At 40.5% G+C, this 27,970-nt stretch overlaps 1 protein-coding gene across 4 annotated transcripts in view; it reads right to left on the reverse strand.

The window, feature by feature from the left end:
• Nucleotides 1-27,970, reverse strand: part of dock4b (dedicator of cytokinesis 4b) — a 138,418-nt gene that overhangs the window by 15,083 nt on the left and 95,365 nt on the right. For 2 of the 4 annotated variants that reach the window (XM_040035135.1, XM_040035138.1), the window contains exons 27-50: nucleotides 27,356-27,450; nucleotides 26,743-26,818; nucleotides 26,234-26,334; nucleotides 25,947-26,005; nucleotides 24,472-24,620; nucleotides 23,555-23,640; nucleotides 22,160-22,186; nucleotides 21,683-21,778; nucleotides 21,536-21,596; nucleotides 21,114-21,207; nucleotides 18,679-18,827; nucleotides 17,182-17,268; nucleotides 16,926-17,030; nucleotides 16,498-16,639; nucleotides 13,163-13,329; nucleotides 10,854-10,940; nucleotides 9,299-9,475; nucleotides 5,878-5,961; nucleotides 5,639-5,758; nucleotides 5,110-5,231; nucleotides 4,445-4,462; nucleotides 4,083-4,194; nucleotides 2,483-2,564; nucleotides 1,164-1,273 (exon numbers count right to left, since the gene is read on the reverse strand). In XM_040035135.1, the coding sequence (XP_039891069.1) occupies nucleotides 1,164-1,273; nucleotides 2,483-2,564; nucleotides 4,083-4,194; nucleotides 4,445-4,462; nucleotides 5,110-5,231; nucleotides 5,639-5,758; nucleotides 5,878-5,961; nucleotides 9,299-9,475; nucleotides 10,854-10,940; nucleotides 13,163-13,329; nucleotides 16,498-16,639; nucleotides 16,926-17,030; nucleotides 17,182-17,268; nucleotides 18,679-18,827; nucleotides 21,114-21,207; nucleotides 21,536-21,596; nucleotides 21,683-21,778; nucleotides 22,160-22,186; nucleotides 23,555-23,640; nucleotides 24,472-24,620; nucleotides 25,947-26,005; nucleotides 26,234-26,334; nucleotides 26,743-26,818; nucleotides 27,356-27,450 (2,406 nt within the window). The remainder of the gene's footprint in view (nucleotides 1-1,163; nucleotides 1,274-2,482; nucleotides 2,565-4,082; nucleotides 4,195-4,444; nucleotides 4,463-5,109; nucleotides 5,232-5,638; nucleotides 5,759-5,877; nucleotides 5,962-9,298; nucleotides 9,476-10,853; nucleotides 10,941-13,162; nucleotides 13,330-16,497; nucleotides 16,640-16,925; nucleotides 17,031-17,181; nucleotides 17,269-18,678; nucleotides 18,828-21,113; nucleotides 21,208-21,535; nucleotides 21,597-21,682; nucleotides 21,779-22,159; nucleotides 22,187-23,554; nucleotides 23,641-24,471; nucleotides 24,621-25,946; nucleotides 26,006-26,233; nucleotides 26,335-26,742; nucleotides 26,819-27,355; nucleotides 27,451-27,970) is intronic. The other 2 variants (XM_040035136.1, XM_040035137.1) reach the window with 2 other exon arrangements.

A 27,970-nucleotide genomic window follows, 5' to 3' on the forward strand; every position in this document is an offset into this window, starting at 1 on the left:
TGTTGAGGAGCTAATTTAGCCATTTAAATCAGCTGTGTTGGTTCAAGGATACATCTAAAACCTGCAGGGACACCGGCCCTCAAGGCCTGGAGTTGCCCACCCCTTATCTACACGGTCTGTGGCAATGCTTATGGAGGTGGTACATGTCAAAGTAACATCCCCATGGATGGCAGGACCCAAGGTTTCCCGGCAGAACGTTGACCAAAGCATCATACAGCTTCCACCACCTTGTCTTTTTCTCATAGTGCATCCTGGTGCCAGGTGTTCCCAAGATAAGCGACACACATGCAGGCAACCATCCAACCAGACCACCTTCTTCCATTGTTCCGTGGTCCAGTTCTAATGCTCATGTGCCCACTGTTGTGTATTCTGACACCCTTCTATCGGCTTGTCTTTTAGATCAGACCACACAGGTTTGCCTTCACTCCCCATGTGCATCAGTGAAACTTGAGCACCCGTGACCCTGTCGTGGGTTACCCACTGTTCTTTCCTTTACCATTTTTAATAGACACTCACCACTGCAGATCAGGAACACCCAACAAGAGTTTAGGAGATGCTCTGACCCACTCATCTAACATCACAACATGGGCTCTGTTAAACTCACTCAAACTCCCTTACACTTGCCTGTTTTCCTAACAGGTGCCATGATGAAGAGAAAATCAGTGTTATTCACCTCACGTGCCAGTGATCAGAGCGTTACGCCCTATAAGTTGATACAAAGAAGTATGGAAAAGGATACAAAAGGCACTAAATACAAAACAATGCTTTTACATAACTTTGAAAAACAAAGTTATGTAATGTATCTTCTTGCGTTACCATTTCTTTTTCTCTAAAACAACCTAATACACTGCTTATGAGAGCCAGACCCTTTGCAAAAAGGGATGGGATTAGTCATTTATTATTTTGTGCAAACAGGCTGAACTGACAAGAAGACACCTTCATGCAATACAAAGCGGAAAACAGTTCACAACTCCAGTGTCTCTATGCTCGCTTGTTAACAGTCACTGAGGTGTACTTCAAATTGAACATAACACTTGAAACGCATCCTAACAGGGAACACGAGGTATTATGACATATGCACTATAGCTATAAAAGGCATATTTGAATGCCGTTTTTGTAATAACAATAAAAACAATAAAACACAAATAATTGTGTGTGCTAACCTGTGCAGGATCGAGGGGGTTGGGGAAGATGGCACTGACCGGTCTCTCTCGTGGAGACAGACAGGCATTTTCTCTGGAATGCTTGTGTTTCTCTGCCATCTGAGGGGATCCTGGAATGGATGGCATGAGACATTAGAGCGGTAACAGACACACAGACGCACACACACACAAGTAAATACACAAACGCATAAGGGACCAAACGACAGCAAGGTGTTAGGCTATTACCCGCAAACACTGGCAATCAGGAAAGGCCAATCTCTCTTTCTCCCCCCAAGCCTCTCCACCGTTCTTTCAGCCTCACTACTTCCACAACATGATAAATGGCTTGGCCACTCCTACACACACACACTAACACACACTAACACACCCTCCTCACTTCCTCACCTCCTCTGTTACACTGGACAATCATAACAGAGACATGTGCTAGAGTTCGACACTATAACATATGTAACACGCCAACGGTGACGAACACAAAAGCCCGCCCCCACACACATGTTGGTACGTTTCTGTTTTTTTTCTCCTCAGCTGCTGGAGCCATTGTATGGATGCTGATCCATTAGTGAATGTTACAGCACTTGGAAGGCTATCATATGAGCATGAAATGCCCATCGTTGGCTCTTATTCAGATAACACCACAGCAGCAATAATTCTCAACATGCTTTATGGGTAGACAGAGGGCACTTTTATAAGGGCGTCGGCCGCTGTCAGCACCTTGCCAAAGGGGAGTGTGTACGCTTCCATAAACGTCTTCATATATTCTTACTTTTTATGACGGGGATCAAGCAGAACACATTGAGATGAGAGCAAGAGAAGGCATTAGACATTCAAAATGCACCGCAGAGGAGGCTTGGATGACACCGGCCTGGACAGGAGATTGTGCTGAAGTCCAAGAGGGATACTCAGCTATAATGATCTCTTACTCTCTCTTGCATTTTCACTAGCTCCATGTTTCTTTCAGCAGCATTTCTCTCAGCTCTTTTTTTTCTTTTCTTTCTTTCTTTTTTTTTTCTGGGCTCATTTTGTATTCCTTCTATGTTTCAGTCTCGCACTATCCATTCAATGCTCCCTCCTCATTGTTCTCTTTTCTTCCCCCTGTCAACCTCCTCCGCATTTATCCCTAGCCGTCATCTAACCTCTCGAACCTCACCAGACAGGATGCTGCGGTGTATTGAGAGAACATCGTGTCAGTGAAAGGTCAAAGGTTCAGACTGTCCAGCTGAACCTCTGTCTGCTTCCTCTGTGTGGATTGAAATATCAGCTAAAAGACTATTGTGTATCGTTTTTGTACAATAAGTGGTGTTGCTGAGTGCCAGACTCACCTCTGGCACTGGATGGGGCTGAGCTGGTGACGTTGGGCGAGGCAGAATGGTTGGAGCTGAGGCTCGAGGTAGATGGGCTGGGCTGCAGGTGGAAAAAACAAAAATGATGAGTACATCAATACCACCAACAAACTACAGAATATCATGAAAATTTATAATTAATACAATATACATCTACCAAAACAAAATCCCAGTTTGGTTGGCTTATACTGGACATGCTTGGTTTCTAAGCTAGTTTGTGCAAAGCTGAGCATCTATTATAAGTTTTGTCTGTAACATTTACCTTTTTCCCAGTAAATAGAAAAAAAAAAACAGTACTAAGCAACAGTGGAATAAAGAAGTTATCATTAAAGTGCACTTCCTCAACTGCCCACTTGAGGTGGCTTTCAGAAGATACTCAGTCCCATAGATGGCGATGTTAAAATGCCCAACTTCACTTGAAAAATTTGTATAGTTGCTGTCTAGCACAGAAAAGGCTGTGGCAGTTTTGCTAACTCATCTGTTTAAATTTTATTAAGGCTTAAAAGTATGCATTACTGGAGATGTGGCCACTTTGTTTACTCAGTATGTGATGACACAGGCTGCTTTACTGCTAGTTGTTTGCTTATAAGTGTGCCCCAGGGCAGCTGTGGCTACAATGTAGCTTGCTATCGCCAGTGTGTGAATGTGTGTGTGAATGGGTGAATGACTGAATGTAGTGTAAAGTGCTTTGGGGTCCTTAAGGACTAGAAAAGCGCTATACAAATGCAGGCCATTTACCATTTATCAGTAGGAAAAGCTGTAAAAGTTATGAAGTCTGAAGTTTATGCCCTCTTTCACATTTTTCAAAGATGTCCAGTCGGTTGGATTGGAATCTCTGGCAGGTCAGCTCTGGCCCTTGGGCCTTATGTTTGAAAACCGTGCTCTAAGAACCCGTTCTTTTATTATTTATTGGTTTGTTACATAGCATTAATTTGCATTCACATGTGTGATGCTCTTTTGCAGTGTGTGGATACACCTTGCTAACTAAATATAGTAACATCTGACTGAAACAAGATAGTGATGGCCATTTTCAATTAATTAAAAAACTAAAACAATATATTTCTAAATTATGATTCGTCCAACTTTTACTAAATTCTACCTGCTCTGTAAACTTAAGAAAAAAAGAAGCACAAACTAACTCTTTGTAACAGCTTCAGTCACATCCCTGACAACGTTTTTTTTTCCTCCCATGTTTTCCCCTCTTCCTGTTATTCCAAGCCTGCCAGGTGCGGGAGACAGCCTGCCAGGAGTTGTCGGCAGCTTTCTGAATTGGCCAAATCTAGTTTAGATTAGACTCCAGCGGGGCTCCCCGGACGGGCCCACACAAAGCACTATGTCCTTATTTGATATAATCATGACAATTTGCACGGACAGACTGCGTTTCACACGAGCAAGAGTGGAAGATAGAGAGAAAAAGGGTCAGAGGAGAAATAGCAGTGAAATAGAGTGAGAGTGGATTAAAAAGCATTGCAAGTGAAATCTGAAGGGAGGAGGGGGGCAAATGCTGGGATATAGACTCAATCTACTAGGTTAAGTGCCTTTGTGTGGGCGTGTAGGCAAAAGCACAAAGGGAGACTACCTGCATGTTGAAGACTTCATCCGAGCTCTCCGATTGCCCTGTGATGTTACTGACTTCATTGGAGGCTTGAGATGACAGAGAGGACGAGGAGTAACGGTTCACCGCAGGGTAGCTGAAGAGGCTAAAGGCGAAAGAGAGAGGGGTTATGATGGTTTACAATACAAAGGGTGAAGTTTCATACTATTATACATGATTAGATTTAAAAGTGGTTCACTCACCAAAGATTCAGCAGCAGTAAGGCCAATAAAAAGAAAAAAAAAATAGACAAACAGAGAAACAGAAAATACCAGATTAGAAGGCAACTGATTCATCAATCACAGCATTCCATCATGCTGCCAAAAGGCACAAGAAAGAGATGTGACCTGGTTCTTCGTTGGAAACTGGAAAATAGAAAAAAAAGGAAAAAAGAAATCAGAACTCAACAAGCAAAAATAGGAAATGTCACAGGGAGATTGAGGTGATGTGTGCGTCTCCATCTTTCTTGTGTGTGGCTGTGCCCCGCGGGATCAGACTCTGGAGGCAGAATGTCGCAGGTAGACGAAGTGGCAGGGTCACTGAACACATCAAAACACACACGCATGCACGCACACACACACACACAGTCTGCCTGCTGGCCCGACAGCAGCCACACAGAAAACATCCCTGTGGGTGCCAGCCAGCCACCCACACCTATTGTACTGAGCTAAGCCAGTAAAGAACTGAAGGAGGAAGAGAGAAAAGGCAGAGAGCATGACGTTCGAGGTGAGATGGAAACACAAAAAGAAAAAGAAAGTAAGATGCGAACGAAGGTCTGCACTGAAGGGCAGCGCTTATAGACCGAGTAAAGGAAGGTGAGAGAATACGAAGGAGAAATTTTATGCACTCCAGAGATGGAAGTTAAAAGATCTTTTTGGGTGACTTGGCATAATAAACCAGAGAAGTAATTGACATTGAAAAGCAATACGTTTTCCTCACTTGTTAATTTAATTAGCTGAGAAAGACAGAGACATACGCGTAAAGCTACGGAAATTAAGAAAAGAGCCGTCACCTCCGCCTGGCAACTCCTCTGCCGCCATCTGGGCTAATGATGCTGGGCACGGAGTTCCTGCACGTCCGCGGGCTTCCGTTGGTGAAGTGCACCGGGCTCGCACGCACATACGCTGGAAACTCCTGGGGGTTTTTTTAAATTGGGAGGGGGAGAAAGTGCACATGATTAAATGCTTCTTTGTGCCAGCGTGAGGTATGTAAATAAAACACACAACATGTAGATGAGGGCAGTTTGTTTAATGAGGGGTGGTTTTCCCCTTTAGAGGAATAAAGGGGTCATTTACTCAGAATTCTTAGCACAGCAGTCAGTTTCTATTGTCACATTCACTGTTTGTTTCCATTAAGGCTCGAAGACTCTGATAAGTAATTTGAGCAAAATAAAGGAACACATGTTAGACAGCTTTAATCATCCTTATACATGAATGACATCCATTAGGTAAATGAACCTCTGTTTAACATAAAATCTGAATCTATCATTGAGTTACACATGTACAGCATTTTAAAAAGCTTTCTTTAAAGTCGATGCCTACCTGTATGCCTAGACTGGACTTCATGAGATGAAACTGGTCCACTAACTTCTTGTGCAGGGGTCTCATATCTTGAGGAACAAACTTCTCATGCACCGCGAGGCCATACTCCAATATATGTGCCTGCAGGACAAACAGAAAAAAAAGTGCACAATAACTGAAAGTCAAATTTAGGTGATAAAAATGATTCATCTTGTCTTTGCATTTAAAAAGACATCATGAGCTCAAGTGATGTTTCCAACCTGCTCGAACATGAGCTCTCTCAGTCGCCCGATCTTCTCTCCGTCCTCGGGGTGATTCATAATGTAGTCCTTCACGAAAAAGGCCTGCACAGAGGCAAAAATGCAGAACATCTGTTATGTATGCCCTGGGAGCTGAAGCAGCGGGCTTTTTTTTTCCCCTCTCCACAGCAGTGCTACCTGAATTGCAGCCTGCCTGACACAGCGAATTAGTGTCCACACAGCTATTTGTTGAGTACTTTCCATTTAAAATGTTCACAAAAACTGAGAAAAATTTGAGTTAAAAAAAAAATCACATCCTACTAAAATGCAGGGTTGAAAAAGTCCTGTCTGGCAAATTTGTGTTGCAATATTAATATCAGGTTCAGTGGGCAGAATTAAAGTACATAGTGGCTAAAAATAGAAGGCGAAAAATACAGTGCCAAATGGATGTGAGTGAAATCAAAGCATTGATTTTGCTTTGATTTAAGAGCCAATTTGGTCTGCGATTTTAAAAGCCCCTTTTATATCACTTTCATTCGCGTCATTGTGCTCTGCTAGAGATCATGTCTCTTTAGAAACATCATCCTTCTTGATTTTGGCTTGCAGACTGTGCTTTCTATTCACTTTCCCAGACACTGCCTTCAAAAAAGAAAAAAGAAAAAGACTTAAAGGAGAAACTGATAAGATGAAAAATGCCCCGGTCTGCTTTGAATGATGATAACTGGTTTTTTTTGCTTTTTTTGGGGGGGGGGGGGGGGTTGTCACTTTCATACATTAAATGCAAGATCTTTCCTGCTTACAATGCCATCAACACTTGCAGTCTGTCTACAGATTATGTTAAATCCCTTTCAATCTGCATCAGAGTACACAAAGCGAGGGAGAACCGATGAAAAGGCCCACCTCACAATCTGCTTATGAATCTGCTGCACACTCACACACACAAAAAAAAAAAAAAAAAAAAAAAAAAAAGAGACTGAAAGGTAAGGAGGAGTTCACTAAAAAGATCAGCACGGCTCCTCTCTCAAGGACACAGCTGTCTATCTCCAACGAGACACTTAAGAGAAGAGAAGCTGAAGGCTGCTTCAGACATATGCACTCCCAAACACACACATAGATGTCTATCAAAGGATGCATGCGGCTTGCAGACTATAAAACTTCAATAAAATAAGGAACCTTATTATTCCAGACAGGCATCCTCAGATCTTTATCAAGATGGCATAAATTAGTATGTGGTGGATATAATATTCCCTCTTATTAAACTGTGAAACAGAAAAAAAAAAAATCTTATTGCATAAACATTATTACTCTATGGTGAGGTGGGACGCTCAAAGAGAGAAGTACTGACTTTCACCAGGAATTCTATACAAGACCCCCAAAAACGGCATCAAAAAAATAATCAATAATTTTCTACAAATGATGGAAATTTCTCGTCGGGCTGCAGGGAGTGAGACCTCACCGTGGAGTGGCTCAGTTAATCATTAGAAAAGTCCAATTAGAGACGGAATGCTGAGGGGAGGGGGGGAATAAATCAGACGGCATTCCCCCTCAAGGGTTTCAACTCAAACTGCAGCAATAAATCTGAATATTAATAACGACAATTTCTCCTTCATTTGGAGCCGAGCAAACCTCCACAGCTGTCAATCGGCATTACGCGGGTAAATTAATAGATTTATAGATGCAGTCTGTGGGGCATCGCATGATATATTCTGCCAAGAAAAATGAGCTGCTGATTATTGGTGCCAATGTGTCTGCTGCAGAAATTTTTTTTAAAAATAAAACAAAACAAAACAAAAAAGGTCAAATCTGTGTCAGGCTCATGTGCTATGATCACATTCTGTTATTTATGTAAAAATATAAATTACAAAAGATTTGAAGGAGACGCTGGTCAGTGTTTACCCAGAGGAACAACATCTCTATGCATATCAATATTTACCTAATCTTGTAAACAATGTGTAAAACGGGAGGAAATATTTTGTAAGTTGCAACATTTTATACAGATTTTTTTTGGTTTTCAGCAAAATAGTGGCAGCAAAGATAAAGAGCACTTCTAAAATGCTTATTTTTGGGCTCTTATCGGCGTCCTACAACCCTTAATAGGGTACTTGTACTGAGGACATGCGCTTCACTCACAAGCACACACATACAGTATATGTTCCACAGAACACACATCCATTGTCACAGTGGTTGCTATGCGACACAGAGAAGGCAGCCGAGTCCACTCAATTTGTAGAGAACAAAAAAAAAATCTTTATTTCTTCTTTTCTAGTCTTCTTTCTTTTGAATTGAGCTCCTAATGGTTAAAGTGTCTCCACTCAAGGAGCATTTAAAAAAGCAGCAGTAAATGGAGCTCTCGATGAGATTGCCCATATTTCAACTTTCCATACCAATCTGTTACCACTTCATCATATAAATACTATAAGTTTGTGTGATTGGAAGATATGACTAGGAAGATTTTTGCACTTTATTAATCTGGTACTCTGCCTCCTTAAGAATTCGGCTTGGTATATAATTAGCTAAACTTGGTGGATGTCACCAAAAGGGTTAGGTACTAAGGTAAAGTTGCGAGTTGTACACCCACACTGATTGAGATCCTTATAATCTTTACTAATGACTGTAGCACTATAAAGAACTGGCATTATGTCTCTGCCAAATAAAGCATTGGTGCTGTAATCTCCATGCATTAGCTAATAAGCTGTTCCGGAGCCTATGCTAGCTAAACTAGCTGTGGTTGTTACTCATTTTTTTTCACAGATAAAGCTTAAAGCACAGCCATGAACATAGTGGCAAAAATGCTAACATTAAGCTAAATACACAACCAATTTGGTCCTGTGTTTAGTGTTACGGTGACGATGTTCCCATCTAGTTTTACTTAAACACATTTTAGCAATTGTTCTCTCTGGAACACATACTTGCTCCAAAATACACAAGCGGCGTATTTATATATAATTTGTTAGAGAACATTGTGAAAATTATTTTTAGGGCATTAAAGTTCAGTAATTTGCAAACATGGCAACTTCTTTCCAAGTTTTAGGACTACATTAGCCATCTAATCCCTGAAACTCCTTCCATTCTTCTATCTAACATTATTTGACCTCCCGTCTCTTTTCCCCCCACATCCACCTTATCATTCTATCTGACCAAAAAAAATCCCCCCCACCGACCTATTCCTACACTACCCATCCATCTTGTTTTCCCACTTCCGCCCCCTCCAGCTTTCCACTCATCCATCTACTTGGTCAAGCCATCATCCAGCCATCAATGCATCCATCCATCCATCTGTTCATCCGCTCCACCCCTCCACAAAACACTTTCTGTCCATCCATACATCTCTCCATTTTAAGCCACCTTCATGCATCATTAGGTAATCCATATGTCACTGCCTCTCATTCCTGCTTAGGTCTCTAAAATCCTCCAACCTTATCCTCCAGCAAGCCATTCATACCTCTTGGTAGCGGGCCAGTCCCCCGTTGACTGCGGCGTCGATGACCCCGTTGAGGCACATGGTGAGAGGGTTGATGTTCTGCATCTGCCGGCTCTGACACTGGGTGATCAATGTGCGCAACTGCAAGTTCTTGTTCTCGATCACCTCAATCGCATTCTCCAGTGGGCTTACCTCCACCTGTACACATGAAGGATGAAGAAACATTTTGTAGCTTTTTATATGAAGCTCTAAAGGGAGCTTTACAAATAATATCTGGAAGCTAAAATATCTATAAGGTATTTGAGTAATGTGGGAATTTTAGAGGGTCTGCTAAATAATAAATGCTACTGAGGTCCTTTATAGTGAAAGGTGCAGCAGTTTAAAACATATTAGGTTCTACAAATCAGGATATTTCAGCTTGTAATACTTTAGTTTTGACCACTTTTTTGTCCCAGAACAGAGCTGTTTTTTCTTCTTCTAAAATACAGCAAGTTGAAAAGCTGCTTAAAAAAATACAATGTTGCCAAAATCATTTGGACCTTTTAAGTTGATATGGTAAAAGTTTTAGCGCCAGCCTATTTATTATGTGGTATACTTCACATCCAAAATGAGTCTTTTTAGAAGTAAACACTCGATACCAGCTTCTTGTTAAATTTGTTGGAAATGCTTTAAAGAGCCTTTTCAGTGAAAACTGCGCTCTGAGTGAGGCAGCTGCAAAGCTGTGTCAGTATCTTTAATTGTATTTGTGTTATTTACAAAAAACACCTACATGTATCAATTTATTAACCATTATTATAAAGAATTATTGTAGCAGCTTCATTTAAAACTAAGTACTATTTTTTTAAATATACATAAACATATGGACACTTTGTCACATACTCGTGAAGGCACAGTGAAATATTTTTTCCTTCATCCTGATTTCTTTTTCTGTATTTTTTCCTTCTCACACAAAGCTTAATCCTTTTGCTAATTGAGCTTTTGCCAGACTCCATTTTAAATGCTACTGCACTCCACAGCCATCATAGAGTAACACTGGCTTTACAATCCATATTTCACACCACGCTCAGCAGCTGTGAAGTAAAGAATATGCGCTTAGACCATCACAGACAGACACTGTGTTGGACTGCACAGAACAACATTTCAAAATCTGTGTAAATCTGACCCTTAGAAATCTGATTGAGAAGACAAAGCATTTACATGTAACAGTGTAGCAATTGTCCCGTGTCAAATTTGACAGGAATTTGCCAATTACAGGGGAAAGAAATCCCAATACAAAAATCAATTCTAAAAATTGGACACGTTGGTAATCAAAGTAAAGCAGTTTGGCTTTTAGCGTGACATCCAATCAAACCAATTGCGGAAACTGAACATCCAATAGCCCCAAACCTATGACTTAGGTCATGATTGCTGCTCAGTCTAATGACTTGGATCAATACTTGTGTATTGGCTGTCATTACTCTAAATTCCAACCTGCAGAATAATAAAAAAAGAAAGTATCACTGTGTCCCTTGTGTGAAATGGCTGTGTGTTGTGTTTATGCCTTCACTGCTATTTCATCAGACTGGGACACACTCACCAGTTCTCTCTTTTCAACTTCAAACCAGCGGGAGATGCCTGGAAGACTCTGGATCAGAGTCAGAGTTGTCCTCTCCACCCACAGACTCTGCATTCACACAATAGATCCATGAGCATTAGCTGATTGCTAAACATATAAAAAAAAAATCTATAAATACTTAGGCTTGCTGTACACATATCTTAGTGGCAGCACTGTTCAGGATTTCATTGTTGATCCACAGTTAGAGGAAAATATAAAAATGCCTACTACCCAAAAACACACTTTTACTCATATGTCATATGTCTAATATCCTCTCCAACAGTTATGCTGTCAGCCAGCATGCTTGTTATACTTCCAGCCTCTCAAAAGGTCATTAAGACAGCACGCAAGCTATGAAATTTTAATATTAACAGCAGGCTCTAAATATAATAGATTTATAATACAAGTGAAACAACACTACTTTATAGACATGTTACATATAGACGGCAAACAGTTATTTTATTTTATCTTTTTTTTTTGGGGGGGGGGGGGGGGGGGGGGGTACTGTCCTGTACTTAGCACTAGAAATGTCCCTCCTTGTCAAGATCTACAGGCTTGCTATTACTTAATAAGAACAACAGCATGTTTAAGTGTATACAGCCATGCTAGTTTTTAAAAACAGCTAGCATGCTAGTTTTTCTCGTGAACTGTAACCTCAATGCCACAGTGATGTGTCATGCCAAATGCTAGTAATGGTGTTCTAAGTTAATCACAGTGACAATCTGATGTGTAGTGGGCATGCTACCATGTTAGTTTAACATCTTGTTATACTAACTGGGGCTAAAGGGCAATTGCAAAGAGTTATGGATATGTGATCCATGCATTTTTACTTTGGGCGGCACGCTGGTTAGCACTGTTGCCCACAGCAAGAAGGTCCTGAGTTCAATTGTGGTTAACTGGTAACTCTAAATTGCCCATAGTTGTGAATGCAGGTGTGAATGGTTGTCTGTGTCTATGTGTTAGCCCTGGCGACCTGTCCAGGGTGTTCCCTGCCCCTTGCCCTAAGACAGCACCCCCCCCACCCTAAAAAAGGATAAGCGGAAGAGAATAGATGGATGGATGGTATTTTTACTTTATATTTTTGTGTCACTTGCGTATTTTTACCTTTAAACCTAAGTATTGGCTATATCTGTTACCTTAACCCCCACATCTTTATTTTATCCTAATTTCTTTCAAAAATCGGTAATCCTTTCACAACTTTGGGGGCGTTTTTGTTCAGCTGACCCTTCTAAAGGCCTTCTAATGATCAAGATGCTAACACAGTATAGCTTCATTTATTTAGAGACAGTATCTTGCTCAAGGACACTCCAGCAGAGCAGATGAGCGCTGACATGCACTATTGATCCAGTGTCCTCAGGTTGAAGAAAGGTCTTCCGATGCACTGCACAACATTGCTGCCCTTTTATTGATTTTATGTTTTTTAAGGCCAAGAAATCCTCCTGAACAAGTCTTAAGAAAAAAAAAAAAAAAGAGGAAAAAAAACATGCACTGCAGTTTAAGAGCAGGAAGTTGAAAGCAGAATCTCACATAAAAAAGCAATTTCTGTCATGCAGATAGAAACTTCAAGAAAAGCTTTCTTTCCTACTTCAGTTTATTACCATATCCTTTCTGCGGCATACTCTTGTCACTATGTGAAAGTTTATTATAGATATTATTTCCATCTAAGGACCAGAAATATCCAGTCCTGATGGAAATATGATATCACGATTAAATTTGGCCAAATAGCCTTGATGGAAGTGAGATGAGAAGGCTGCATGAAGCGTGTGCATCAAAGCAGAATATTTATGACAATAATATCCGCGTCTGTGTGTCGGGTGTGCATATCTGTTTAGAGTGTGTGCATCTGCGTGACTGTTTGAGTGTGTGTAACTGCATCACGCTGTACAGGCTTCATTTGCACCAAGCAGTACACTGCTCTGACTAGTATCCGAGTTCCTGTGTATAATTACTGATACCGGAGTCACAATGAATAAAACATGCACTATACACAAAGTAATACCTGAGCACTAGTTCAAACTATCACTCCCTACATGGCCCATGATGGATGAACCGGGCAGAGAAGGAAGTAAATGAAACCGTTTCGTATCAGTGAAAAATGTTAATGTTCAGAAATGTATGATTTTAACTTTTGAAATATTCATTAAAAAAAGACCTGTTTTCATAGCACATAACATTTTGCAGTGACTCCACATTCAGACTCATTTTTTTCCCTTTTTCTACTCAGCACTAATCCACAATCAATGGTTTGAAGAGAAGATAACCTTAGATAAATGCAGAGAAATGTTCTTTACCTTAAACTCATTCTCCTTGTCTTTGGTGCCCTTGTGAAAGGGCCGGTCATATCTGAACCTCCAGATGTGATTAAACTTGTAGAAGCTTTTGATGTTGTCAGGCACTCCATCTCTCTGTAGCACATCCTGACTGTCGGGGATGGGGGTTACAGCATAGATCTGCAGGTCTGAAAGCCCCTGAAGTTAAGGAAAGTGCAAGAGAGAGTGACAAGGGAAGCACTGCAGACTTAAATGGAAAGAAATCTTCAATGACCCGAATGCATATCGGAACTTCAAACAGGACAAAGACCTACATAGGCAAGAGCTTATGTGCATATCTTTAATCAAGATATTGGCCACACATTTGCTTGCATAGACTAATGCAGGGGTAGGGAACGTTAGTCCTAGAGAGCCGGTGTCCTGCAGGTTTTAGATCTCACCCTGGGACACCACATCTGACTCAAATGATTAGGTCATTATCAGGCCTCTGGAGAACTTCAAGAAATGTTGAGGAGGTAATTTAGCCATTTAAAGCAGCTGCGTTGGATCAAGGACACATCTAAAACCTGCAGGACACCGGCTCTCGAGGCCTGGAGTTCGCTACCCCTGGACTAATGCATAGTCAAGCCGGACCAACGTATCAGCTAGTTAATATCATTGAACAATATCAGCGATTTGCTGATATGTGTATCAGCATTTGTAATTGCTGATAAAGGAAATTTTTAAAAGATGAGACAGAAGAAACACCTTTCGACCATGTTGTAAGTGATGATGTTGCGTAGTTTGTCCACCAGAGGGCACTACGCAACTTCCATGTTGACAACACGTTTTTGAAACCATAAAGTTTAATTTTAAACCTCTCAGGCTCAAATTAAACTTTTTGTTGCTAATGCACAACCAAGTCCTGCAGTGGTACTTCTGAGTAAAAAAAAAAAAAACCTCATATAAAATATGTATGTGGGGTAATCAGGATGTTAGTTTTTAACTGTTGCAAATCGGCAACGCCTGCCTCGAGAGGGTTAAGCTGCATTGTCAAATTATTTCTAGAACAGACTCACTAATATCTTCACAAAATAACTGTGAGGAAAATCTTTTTACGTTTCAAAATCTGATATATCGGTCTATATATGAGTATGAGAAATTACAAATGTCGGTACGGCCTTAAAAATCCTATGTTAGTCAGGTTCTAATGCACAGTACATATCAAATTTTGTTCAAATTGTGTGTAATGTGTGTAATATATGTGTAAAACATGGTGAAGGTTCTGTCATTGTTTGGGAAACGCTTCAAAATTGATGCAATAAATGCAGAAAAGTACTGTGAGATTTTGAATCATCAACAACAAAACAACACCTGCTTGGCAACAATGTTTCAGCATGACAATGATCCCAAATACCCTGCAAATGCATTAAATGCATATCTGGATGGAGAAGTGCACAGTGGAGCACTATTAGTCATGGACTGGCCTCCCCAGATCAACATTATTAAAGCAGTGTGCAATCATCCTGACAGAATATGCAACAAAAAGCATCAAACATCCAAAGAAGATCTTTATATGTCCTTCGAGAAGCCTGGTGAACTATTCCTGAAGACTACTTAAAGAAATGACAATAAAACGTGCCTAAGGGAGTTCAGGCTATGTTGAAGAATAAACGTGATCATAACGTGATCATACCACATATTGACTTCCAAGCTTGTTAGGATTATACAAGCTGGTTTTTTTGCTTAATATGTTGTATTGTCATGTATGTTTCCCCATGTTTCAATAAATCGCAGCACCTACTTCCCCTTTTCCTGGCAGAATTAAAGGAAATGATGGGTGACTCAAAACTTTTGCCCAACACTGTAAAGCAAGAGGGAAAAATAAGTTTTTCTTTTGACTAGTATGAGAAAACATACAGTGAGACTTGACAACTTGAGCAGTGTAAAAAGGCAAGGAGTGAAAAGTGAGTTAAGTGTCTTTCAAAAATGCCCAGCCTCTCCTTTATTATGAGAAACCCTGCGCTGATGAACAACTATATCAGAGAGAGGGAGGAGAGCTGACGCACATGAATTCATATGCATGAGTGTTTGTATCAAGGATTTACAGATGGGTGAGCAATCAGAGAGACTATTGATTGGCCTAATGTGAGAACAACACAGCAGCTACTTCATTCAGACGTCACTTTGAGTGGGGCGTCTGTATAAAAGGTAGGCACATTGTACATAAACTATTCAAAGATGAAAAGTACATCTTAACTTGAGGCTATTTTCTAATCAGTTTACATTTTGATGTCACCCGCACACCTGGAATATTTCCTAATGGCAACTTTGAGGGCTGCAACACTACTGTGTTGACAAACTCTGCCAACCTCCAGACAGGAAGACATACAAACACCTGCCAAAATACTTTAAACCTTTTTGCGATTGTTCCTGCTACACTAAGACTGCAATTTGCCGCAATGACACACACACACACACACACACACACACACACACACACACACACACACACACACACACACACACACACACACACACACACACACACACAGAAAGACAGACACCAGCCTCACTTTCATAGCTGGTAAACATGTCTATCTTCAGCCTGTTCTCTCTTTTACTGTTGTTTCCTTCAGTCTTTGTGTCACTATGTCATCGAGTCTGCCTGTTTTCTTCCCTCTTCTATCTAGGCCAACAGTTGTCCCTTACATTGGTGTGAATAATTAAAAAGTCCCACATACTATAGGAGTGAATCTGAACACTGCATGGAAATGAGAAAAATGAAGGGAGCTTGAGCTTAGGTTAGTTGATTTGTACCTGGTCCCTGGTAGGAACATGGCTTAGTTGTTGTGTTTAAGGAAATGCAACACCTTAGTGCAGGGGTCCCCAATCCCAGTCCACGAGGGCCAGTGTCCCTGCAGGTTTTAGATGTGTCCTTGATCCATCACAGCTGATTTAAATGGATAAATGACCTTCTCAACATGTCTTGAAGTTCTCCAGAGGCCTGGTAATGAGCTAATCATGTGATTCAGGTGTGGTGACCCAGGGTGAGATCTAAAACCTGCAGGGACACCGGCCCTCGTGGACTGGGATTGGGGACCTCTGCCTTAGTGTGTCTGATTGTGATTTGTATTACATTTTGTATACTGCATGCAATTTGCAGCACTGTATGTTTGCGTGATAGCATGTGCCTCATGTCGCCTGCAGGGCAATTGTGTACATGTATACACGAGGCTAGCTGAGCCTCCCTGGCAGCACAGTACACATGCATATGCAGTCGGTTTAGTCCCCACGTCCAAGATTGTATCTGCTTAGTTGGGGTTTCATGTTTGACCACAACTTTATTTCATGCCTCCATGTACACTGAAGGATACACTGTGCGTCTGCCTGGTATATGGTCTGGTCGGGCTGGTTTACGTGCTGCATGGCGATGGCGTGGGGGAACTCGTTGAGCATCCGCTGCTGGAACGCCTCCAGCCTCTCGTAGTCATGGCCTCGGCACACAAACTCCTTATTCTGCAGTGGAGGGGGGTTAGGAAAGAAGCAGCGTGGGGTTAGCTTGACATCTAGTGGGCACAGACTGAAACTGCAGCACCATCTGCAAACTCCACCAAGGACAGGGCCTGTTACATCATTAAATGGCACTGAATAAGACTTGCTGAATGTCACCTTCCACTGGAAGAGTCTTATATAAGAAAAGTTAATTCTTTCAGAAGCGCCGTTTCTTTTTTGAAGAGGGTGAAAGTATTATTCCCTTCAACTAGCTGTTCAAGACAAAGAGGGAATATGGTGATTTACATACCCGTAAGAAGAAAGGAAACTTCTTCCCATAGAATCCGACTCTGAAGAATTCAGGTTCTAATCTTTGCTGATCCATGATCTTGTCATAGAGAGATGCTTCCATCATCTGACAATAAAAGACAAAACTGCTTATAAACCAACAGTGTCTAATCTGTTAGTTTTATTATGCATTTTTCTGACTAACCAGGGCATCATCAGGTTACAAAAAAACAAAGGACTCCTCAAGCAGCATCCCCACAGCTTCTGGAACAACTTACCCTCATTTTACTCAAGTTCCTGTAGTCGTAGTACGACTCGTACTGGTCAGCAAGCTCTCTGCAAAGGATGATGCCATTCTCCCAACACTGAGGACACAAAAACACACACTTATTCCCTGTCACCTTCATCGTGCCCAGTCTGACAGTTACAGACTGACCCGAAACCTACTTAACACTAAGACACTTGTTCTGCAGTGCTCACACAATCGGTCTCCACTGGATGGCACTGGCGAGTCAACAACGCCAGCAGACACGAACAACCTCTCGATGCAGGTACGTGCAGCACCAACCATCTTACTAATTAAATGAAAAGCTTTCCTTTCCTGCTGCCTTCCACTCTGTGATCGGGAGCACTGGAAGATGGCATAATTCGTGAATGTAAAGGATATTTGCACTACGAGTAACGAGGGGTGGCATTTTTAACGATTCAAAGAGATTTCCCCCCCAAACATCAGAGGTAATGATGCGTTATTTTGAGAGGGTGAGCGTAGTTTTGTTTTGCCATTTCCCCCCTTCCCCTGAGAGTACAGAGAAACAGCAAAGGTAGTTAGGATAACGAGATAAAACTGGAAAAGAGAAGTGAAGTTGGGATGATGAAAGAAAGCAACTCCTGAGAGACGAAAACAAAACTACAGCCTGGGAACCGTTTATCAAGTGAGAAACGCTGCGTCCTGAATTAGCCGAGCTCTGTTTGCGCTCGCATTTCTCACTGATGAGATTATTTTAGCTAAATGCGGCACCATCAGAGCGAATCATGCTTTAACAGTCAGCGTGGCCATCATCGCCATCTGAGAGGAACAGTGTGGAATACTGTGGGACAATATGGATCCCGCTCTAATTACAGCTACCTGCAATTCCCTTGATTAAGTGGAAGAGGTGCTGCGACCTCTAGTCAACGTCACAGTTCATAACAGATAGAAATATCTCTGTACAAGGCTTTTGGCCTTCCTCTTCATTTTACGTGAATGATGTCGTATCTACTAAACAAACAGGAAAAGAAGTTCTCTCATCTTTCACCCCGATGCGTCTGAGCCGACTATTAATGTTTCATGAAACTGTTGGTGCTTATTATTTTTGAAATATACGTATTAATGGCCAGCATATATTTACTCTAGGAGAGCCATCAATAATATGTCTGCGCCTATATTTCGTTGCCAGGTATGAAATAGAAATGCATTTAAATTAGAAGGCTCTTGAATATGCATGAGAAGCTGACGTGCTGCTGGGTATTAGCTTGGCACAAATTCCTCTGAATAAAACTGAACATGCTGTTGCTTTACACTGGCACAGTACATTCACTGGCATTTAGCGGTGTTATAGGGAACCAGTTGTCCTGCTGGTGTTTGGGCTCAGCTTACTTCCTTCATTCTACCTTGCCAGTGTGCTAGAAACGTCACAGATTACATCACATGACAAATGTTCTGGTTTCTGTAAAGTCAAATGCAAAATGTATTGGACGGATGACTGTGGAGGAAAAACTGGCGCTTTCCAGCTTACCTTCCCCCTGTCGAAGTTCTGGATGATAGTGAGATGCAAATATTCTTTCCTTTGCCACTCGCTCTGCATGGGGTAGTTGAGAAACTCTCTGAGCGGCCTGTCTGACCATTCCAATAACTCGTCATAGAGCAGCAGGGTGTAGGACGCCTCTGTGAGCATACACAGAGAAAAACAGCATATTAATTTACATTTACAAGTTCTTTAAACAAGTTTTTTTTCTTGTTTAAAGAACTTGTGAAGCATTCAGTGTCTCAAATACTGATGAATACACTGAAGCAGAAGAACATGAACAGATGACAACATGAAAGAACATTTCAATAATCATCATACAGTATGTGTTCAGACCAGGGGTTAAAGTGGGACGGATCTATGTGGAACCGCAATCCCACACCTTTGATTAATGACCAATTAAATCTAATAGGCAGTGAGGTTGATTTTCATATGCTGCAGTCTGGCGGTGCTTCCAACTGATGCCACAGAAACCATTAAATCACCCCATGGTCACACCTGCATGCACCATTTTTTACCCTCCTTCTCTCCCCTGTTGCAGCTGTGGTTAATGCTTACATGTCATATCCTGATTCACATGAGATTTACTTTTACATTTTTAATCCAAATGTGTGTAAAATCTATGGTCTTCATCAGTCTAAATAATGCATATTATGCATGGGTCTTTCTTATTTCAAACATCTGCGGATATTCTGGCCTATCTCATAAGAGAACACTTTTTTGTGTCTATCCCTTTCTTTATTGGGTGAGTCAAACCAGGAGAGCACACTGCTAAAAATGTAAAACATTAACGTGGCCTCCAACACATAACCCAATTCTTCTTTTTATACTTTTTAGCCAATGTCTTTTTATTGAGTGTTTCTTTCATACATATAAACAAAAAGAGAAGAAAAGGATTACAGATGATCTGTACATTTGGGGTAATTAGCCCGTTCGTTTAACGCTGTGAGAAAAGAAAAGAAAAGAAAAAAGGGAAATAAAGAAAAAAAGAGAAGTATAAACATATGTTTAATATTTCCCCAAATAACATAATCCCTGCAAAATAATTCATTCCCACCCAGGTCACTGCCCTAGTCCTGTACACTGTTTTTCCACACCTGACATAAGAGAGTTTGCTGAAAAATTGTTATAGATTTTGAAATGCATCAAGGAAAGGACCCTACATGCTTTGAAATTTCCCAGTAGAGTTCTGAGTGAATGTCTTATTTTCTCTTTTCTACACACAACATGAGGTCACATAACCACTGTTTGTGAGTGGGAGTGGCAGCGTTCCGCCACCTCAGTAGGATTGCCCTCCTAGCCAACAGGGAACAGAATGGAGAGGAGAGTTGGTAGGAGGGAGAGGAAGACAAGGCTACTCTTCAGAATCAAGTGAGGAAGCTTTGCCCTGTGCATGTCTGCATTTCTCTGTTGCACTTTGTTGCACGTGCCTTCTAACTCCTTATTTCTCCTCTGCGTTTCCTGAAGCGTACACTGCAGGTCTTCATGTCTTTTCTCTTGTTCTTGATTTTGCACCTGCACTTCAGTATAAACTTCTCTGTATTTTTCTCAGCATTTCATTGAACCTACACTCCATCTTTGAACATCTTTTTTCATTCTAGTTCAATGGTTTTATCCTTCATTTTTTTAACATATACCTGCAGTTCTAGATTTCTCCACTCAAAGTCGTAGAGAGTAGAGAATCTGGAGAAATTCAGCTTCTTTCTGATTTTCTTGCACCTTTTCTTGAAGTATTTGTGTGTAGTGCCTATTTGAAGCGACACTTGCAAGCCTTCATTGTATTTCTCGATGTTCTGTTCTGTTTAATCTAACTGTTAAAATTTTAATTGGTGCCCAAGGCGGGTAAATTGTGTCCAAAATGTTGCCACCAGATGGTGCATCTTTGTGGAGAAAAGCCATGAATCTGTTCATCTAAACCTGATCTATTTGTTAACATTATTGGAATGAGATCACGGATACAAGATTTGGGTAAGGTGTTCCGGTCTAGCATGTCCTAACATGTGTAGACCCCAACATGTTGACAAGATTAGATCTATTGGCTGGCCTAGGAAAGACTCCCCGGATAAGCTGGAGGAGGTGGCCAGAGGGAGGTCTGAGCTTCCCTGCTGGCCGACTAAGAAATTAGCGATGGCTCATGTAATATCTTCTTATTAATCGTAGAATGTAGTGGCTAAATCCACAAAGTTTAGTAAACCTCAGAACCAGCATCAGGAAAAGCTGCACAAAGAAAAAAAAAATTAAAACCTACTGGACCTCACAATGGGAATTATGTAATGACTTATTTCTGTCCCCTTACAACAGACCTTATGATTCTCTGCCAAATCCCAACTTAAAGCCCTGGTTATGACAAACAGTAAAACAGCAATAATGCATCACCCACGCTCAGTCACACTGTACTACAAGGCAGTATATTCCTTTCAATGTACCTGTGTAGTTTTGTGCTTTCAGATGCAGATCATACAGTTTGTGAATGTAGCGGATGTACATCTCCTCTTTGTTCAACTCTGTTTTGTAGAAGTTCTGGCAGGAGCGGGAGATGATTCAATGAAAAAACATGAGAGAAAGAGGGAAAACATTAGCAGAGAGACCATCATAACCATTAGAGAGGGAATTTAAACAAGTAATGAAGGCATTTAAAAGTGGTGCAACAATATAGTTCTGCTGCTGATTTGCAGGGGCCTTTTGATCCCTCTGCCTACACACTGAGGTCCTCTTGCACATAACTCCAGTTAAATAAATAAAAAAACCCACAAGAATACTCAATTATCATCTATATATTACATATGTTTTACTTTTTTCATCATTTTGACATAAAAAGGTAATAACTTCAGATTTGCCTGACACTCACCAGTAAACTGACAGTACATCCGATCTTTTTGCCATCCACTTCTCCCAACTTCATGCAATCCCTGCAATAGAAACATTGAGAATTTGACTAAAAAGACCAAGCACGTGTGTCTCTGGAAGTATTTTGTGAACGTGTGCGCGCGCCCACCTGTAGTCTAGCAGTCTTTCCATTAAACGAGTGACGGTAGCGATCAGAGAGATCCCGCTCTCCCTCCAGGTCTCTCTCTCGATCTTCTTCAGCAGGCTGAAGGACAAATGAAGAGAGACAGAACAAGACAAAGATGTAAAAACCAAAAGAGACGGGGAGGGCAAATGGGGGGGGCGATGGAAGAAACAACTAAGAAAGGAAAGGAGGCGAAGCAAAATTAATAGCAGTCATACCGGTGTCACCTATGCTTGTTGGCCTGCCTACAGGAGCTCAAGAAAGAAAAAACACAAAGGTGGCTAAAATTTTTTTACAACACCTTATTTACTGTTATGCCACCAAAACAGGTTTTTATAGAATTAAGGGCAAACACACAACAGCCAAAATACTGAAGCTGTTTATTCTTCTTTTTTTTTGTAATTGCTCCACATTTCCCCTCACACAGACGACACTGAGAGAACAAAGAGGAGGGTGTCTTACCTAGGGTACGGACCAAACAGAGGAATTCTACTCCAGGCGGGAAGCATAGGCGGAATAAATTAATATTAATATTAGCACACACTCACACAGGTTAGTTTAGGGATTAGTGGAGTTAGTAGGAAAAAAAAATAATTATGAACTTAAAGTAGGCTTAAATCAAGAAAAACAAAAGAAAATCGAAATTAAACATAAAAAAGTGTTAATAATAACTTATTATACATGATTACAATATAGCGCACACTATAACTACTGAACTTTAATAAAATGCAGAGGCACTGCGGTTCATATTTTGTAATGTTTCACGTGTACAAATGGTGGGAAAGAGAATGATCGACTATGGAAGACAAAGGGATATTAGAAGTGGATCCATACTCATAAAATAGATCACACTTTGATTTGTGGCTGGGCGACAGCAGAAGAGTGAATCGGAAATACGACTTCATTTAATGCAACATGGTTTTCTTTTCCTTCTTATTTTAAAGTTGAAATGCAAGATTTTTGCTTTGAAAGCTTCAAATACTAGCAGCCCAGAGAGAAGGGCGACATAAAAATAGAAACAGAAAAGAAGCAGGGACCAACATACGCACACACTCAGGTGAACACACACACACACACACACATATATATATGAAAAGGTGTGCACAAACACTAAGCATGCAGGTGTACAAACCTGGAAACTCAAGGACAGACAAAAGGAGCTGACCAAAGAGGAGGTGTGAGTGAAGATGAAGGCGATTAAATGCTCATCACTTACCTCTCACTGCTTGAAAAATATGCTTTACATAAGCAATTTCGAATACAAAACTACCTATTGTATATTTGTATAATAATGACATGTTTGTTAGTTTGAAAGTAAGCCTGCAGCTTTCTGTGTTGCGTCCCTCATTAGCTACATGCTCTGAAAGCAACCTAACCCATTTAATGGCTTTCTTTATTGAAGTACAAGAGGCCTTTTCAGAGCTGTAATGCTGCTATCTGTGCTCTGGGTTTTCAGGGTTAAAGGCTAATTCTCAAAAGCAGAATACTTAGACACATCCACTTCCCGATAAAACGCCCATTTAGTGAGGCAAATGACCTGCAGATTGCAGCCCACGCAGATAATTTACCTGATGAAGCCTTGTGTGGGTTGCATCATTTAGGTAATTAGACCCCCATAAACAGCTATTTTCACTGGAAGTGCCCAGGTCTCCTAAACTAGCCTTCATGCACTTTCAAGTAGGTTTTTGCTGGGATTTTACTGTTTATTGTAAAAAAATTAATTAATTAATTTTTAAAAATTGCTTTCGCAGCCAAATTATTTAACAAATTTGCAGAGACTTTTCCTTCAAAAGTCTTTCTGGAAAATGTCTACTTTATTAGATTTTGTAACATTTCTTGATTCTTTTACCAACTCACATGCTGTTGAAGAGCTCCCTGTATGTCTCATCGCCTTTGCCTTCAGACATCAGGCTGTCCAGCTTGTCAATCAACTTGGCCTCCACCTGTGAGGAAAAGCATTTAAAGCTCAGAGGCTCGCAGTCTGAACAACACTGACATAACAAAGAAGAACGCAGAGCTTGATCTTAAAGTGTGCAGCATCAAAAAATTAGACTTAATTATCTGAATGAGAATGCATAATTCTCTTAAACTTGCAGTATTTGCAATGACCAGCAGAGGGTGACTTTGACTCTGACTGAGAAAAATCTGACTGCTTATTGATCACTTGTTTTATTACCTGAATAGACATTTTACTAATGATTTTTGAGTACTAGTTTATACAACGTGATACTTTTAGAGAATTGTTGATAATAAAGCAGGATATGCTTTAGGGAGTAAGTTTTGTGAGTGACAAGACACCAATCGATCTCACCCCTCTGTCAATTTCTTTACAGTTAAATTGTTAGAATTTACAGTTATGTGAAAAACTAAAGACATGCCATGACCAAGTAGCCTGTAGAACCACCTTTAGCAAAAAAACATAAGTAGTCGTTTTCTGTAATGCTCTGTCTCTCACATTCACATGCTTCAGTTCATATATTATACTAATTATTGTGGTTTCTGAAGTTTCAGAAATGTAAATAATATTATTTAGCAATGAGAAACAAAACCAGCTATAAATGAATGTAAATGTTTTAGAAGAAAATTAAACATCACACACACTGCAATTATTACAAGTTATATTTCCAATTATCCAGTTATATAGATGTGGCTTATTTGTGATTATGACAAGGATGAATTTAGCTTTCATTAACCTTTGCAACTAACAGTTAAAGCCAAGATTAAATAGTTCTGAGTTGGTGAATTGATTTCAGTGAAACAGCAGCATGCAGTACCTGCTTAAAATTGCCACTGCGTCTTTGCTCCCAGTCCATCATGTCGTGGAAAATGGGGATCATGACATTTCTCAGATCAGGTTGAGGCACCAGCGTCACCTCCAGGAACGGCCCAATCATTGCTGGGATGAAGTTCAACTTATGTTCACCTGGAGGAAAGATACAGATCGGCACAGAGGTCAGGCTTTCACTTTACCCCTGCACACAGCATATTGTTTATGTCAGAGACAATTTACCCAACTCTGGAAAGGTGTCTTCCTTCGAAACCTTTGCAATAAATCCTGCTCTAGCAGTTCATGAAGTTCCCAAAAGCCCCAAAACTTTCTGTTTTGATTGTTTTCTGCTACTCCCCCATTCTAATCATTTAAACAAACATTACACCTTTAAAAAAATAATGCCTCAGATGTTTTGTTTTCTTTGGCTAACACAGGTCTGAATTCAAAAGGTCAAGTGGATTTCTCTCCTCTGTCCTCCCTTTTAGACAGATTCTGATAAAGTGCACTTCACAAATTCCTTCCAATTTGGCTGAAGTGCTAAAACGAAACAACTTAGAGTGCACAGTTTATTCCATCATTTTCAGCAGAAAGATGTAACGTTATTATTACTATCAAATAAAAAAAGAAAGGAGGGGGGGGGGGGGGGGGGGTTTCCAAAGTGTACTTGAAAATGAGAAAAACCACACTTGAACAGTACGTTGGAAATTACCATAAAACAAAATTGCATCCATCCATCACAGAGTCAGAACAAAAGCATCCACATAAAGGAGACCAAGGCATCCAGTCGGTTGCCATGGTGACAAATGGTATAAAGAAGAAAAAAGGGTTTTTTGTTTTTTTTAGATCCCATCAGCTCAAGTACAGAGAGTTGTTTGCTTTGTTGCATCACACAGATTCCAAGAGCTCTACTTTTGCACCAGAGGAGCAATAAATATGAATAAATAAAAACAGGATTTCGATAGTTTCAATAGAACCACAGGACTTTAAGAGATCCAGCTATTGCTGAAATGGGAGACAGACACTAGCACTTATAAGTACCTGCAAATATGCCATGTACGTCATTAGGTTAAAATCCCTTCACATCCCTTTCCAAACATTTAGGTCCTGCATCAGCAAATCTTTTACTTTTTTTTTTCTTTCTGCACACTCTCCAGCTTTTTTTGGGCCTCTTTTCCTTTATGAGCACTATGGAGGCTGTAGTGCCATTTATAAATGAGAATTTGGTCCGCATGATGGCCCACGTTGTTACACATCATGCAGATCCATCCATATAATGATCAAGCTGGACTCCAGCAAAGGTGTGAATTGCAAAGCACAATGAGACGGATCCCGTGCATGGAAACATTGAGTAAGTACTCAGTAAGTATCTCTTGTGAATATGCCACATGAAGGACGATGAGCTTAACAACTTTCTCCGTCATGGGTGTAGCCCATGTTGAGGAATAAGATGTGCGCTATGATGGGCCTCTATCACCTTACCTAAATTCTGCCACATGCTGAAGATCTCACAGCCCATCATCACCCTCATATCTCCATATCTGCATGATAAAAAAAAACAACAACAAAATGCGGTTAAAAATGTGTGAACAGCATGTTAAGCAGTCATTAGAGTGAGTGTACACTGTGTGTGTCCAGCTGTGTTGAGGTTCTTGACAGACAGGAGGAGCAAGATAGAGCGGCTTGTTGAGTAGGCGTGTGGCTCATTACAGACTGCTCTAACGCATCCAGCAAAGAATACCAAGCATTTGCAAATAATCAGCACTTACTTTTCCAGTATTTTCTTTCTCTTTGAGGGAGAGAAGGATTCAAGTTGAAGACAGGGCTGGTTGATAAATATTACAGACAGGTAGAAATACGAATCCCACACCTGCAATAAAAAAACATCACTTTGTTAACGTGCACAACCTCCTGACTTTAACCTACAAAAGTGTCTACCTGCATGTGGGTACACAGTAACTTACTATCAGACACAATACTGATAGGACGTTGGTGTAAAGTATATTTATTGTTCTTTCTTCTGTTTTTTAGCTTTCAGCTCACTACTGCACAGTCTGCCTTAAGCATCTAAATAATAGTATTGGGTCGATTTTATATCCATGTCTCAGTTTTTGTGACGTGTGATGAACTTCCATATTATATATGTGTCTGCCTGTGTGTCAGTAGTAAAGTAATGCAGCAAACTTTTTGAAGCTATTTTGACATTCAGACTTCTGAAGCACTGCAGCACTGTTCAGACAAGACACACACGCACACAAAGCCTGCCAACTTCCCTTACCTTGTAGTCAAACTTGTCATTGAGGAAGTTTTTCCTCAGAGCGTCAGAAAGGTAGAGGACAGTTGTGATGATGACACTAAAAGAACAAAAAGGGACGCAGAAAGCAAGAGGTGGAGAAGATTACTACTGTGTCACCTTGGAGGGGAATCTGTCATTTCCATTCTGCACTGCTAAAGGAAAATATGAGCAGAGAGGCAAAACCATAAATAGCTAAGGCATAACATTTTTAAGTTACACTTTTCTGTCTGACAAAACTTTTTCATTATGAAACAACTGTTACTTGTTTTTCCTGTATGATATCATCTCTGTGTCACTTGATAGTGACCTCCAGACAATAATATGGATGGATAAGCACTGCATTTACTCTCATATTAAATGAGCACACTACATTCAAATCTCTCCATCTTCTGAAGCTTTTTGTGCGATCAAAATCAAGTGTCAACTGAGAGAACCAAGGTTGAATATTTTAGCAGATGAAAGCACACAAACAGAATAAACGACTAGTTGTGAGTGAGATGCATACTGCATATCTGCATGAGCCTCTGATTTCCTGTCTGTCCTCATTCGTGTCCTCTTCCTGCTTTCCTTGATTTGTTTGCGTGTGTGTTCTTACTTGTTCGTGACCAGTCTCATGACAGTCCAGTCTTTAGGGAACATTTCTGGTCGGATTAGGATCCTGAAGACTGTAAAGATATGAAGGAGGAAATCCTGCAACACAAACACATGCAAAACAACACCAAGGCACATTAAGTTTGTTACTCAGTAAAGAGTTATTGCAGAAGAAAGATTCGGGATGGAGCTTATTTTTGACAACCATTTACTATCCTATTATATATTAGGTATAATTAAAAATATATAAAAGAAATGTTTCTGTTGGCCATTTTAATATTTTCTAGCTATAAGCTACTTCTTGACTTCTCTTTATCTCTGCGGGAAAACAAACAACCTAAAACTTCACTGTAGGTCCTTTTTCCATTTGTACCTCCTCAGATAGACTTGGATCGACCGATTTTCCATTAACAAACAAGATGCTCTTATGACTCATCGAGTGACACCACTGACCAGCCAATTGGTGGCATGCAGTCTGACAACATCACATTTTAGAACCTGCGTGGATCGCTTTGGAACCCTGGCCGTACAGGTACTATGACCTAATGAAAAACCCTGAAACCTGTGGTGAGCTGTGGTGAGTTGATCCAAGTAGGTACTAATGGAAAAGGGGCTCTTT

The sequence above is a fragment of the Simochromis diagramma genome, unplaced genomic scaffold (genome assembly GCF_900408965.1).
Source record: "Simochromis diagramma unplaced genomic scaffold, fSimDia1.1 OVJJ01000816.1, whole genome shotgun sequence".
Lineage (NCBI taxonomy): Eukaryota > Metazoa > Chordata > Actinopteri > Cichliformes > Cichlidae > Simochromis > Simochromis diagramma.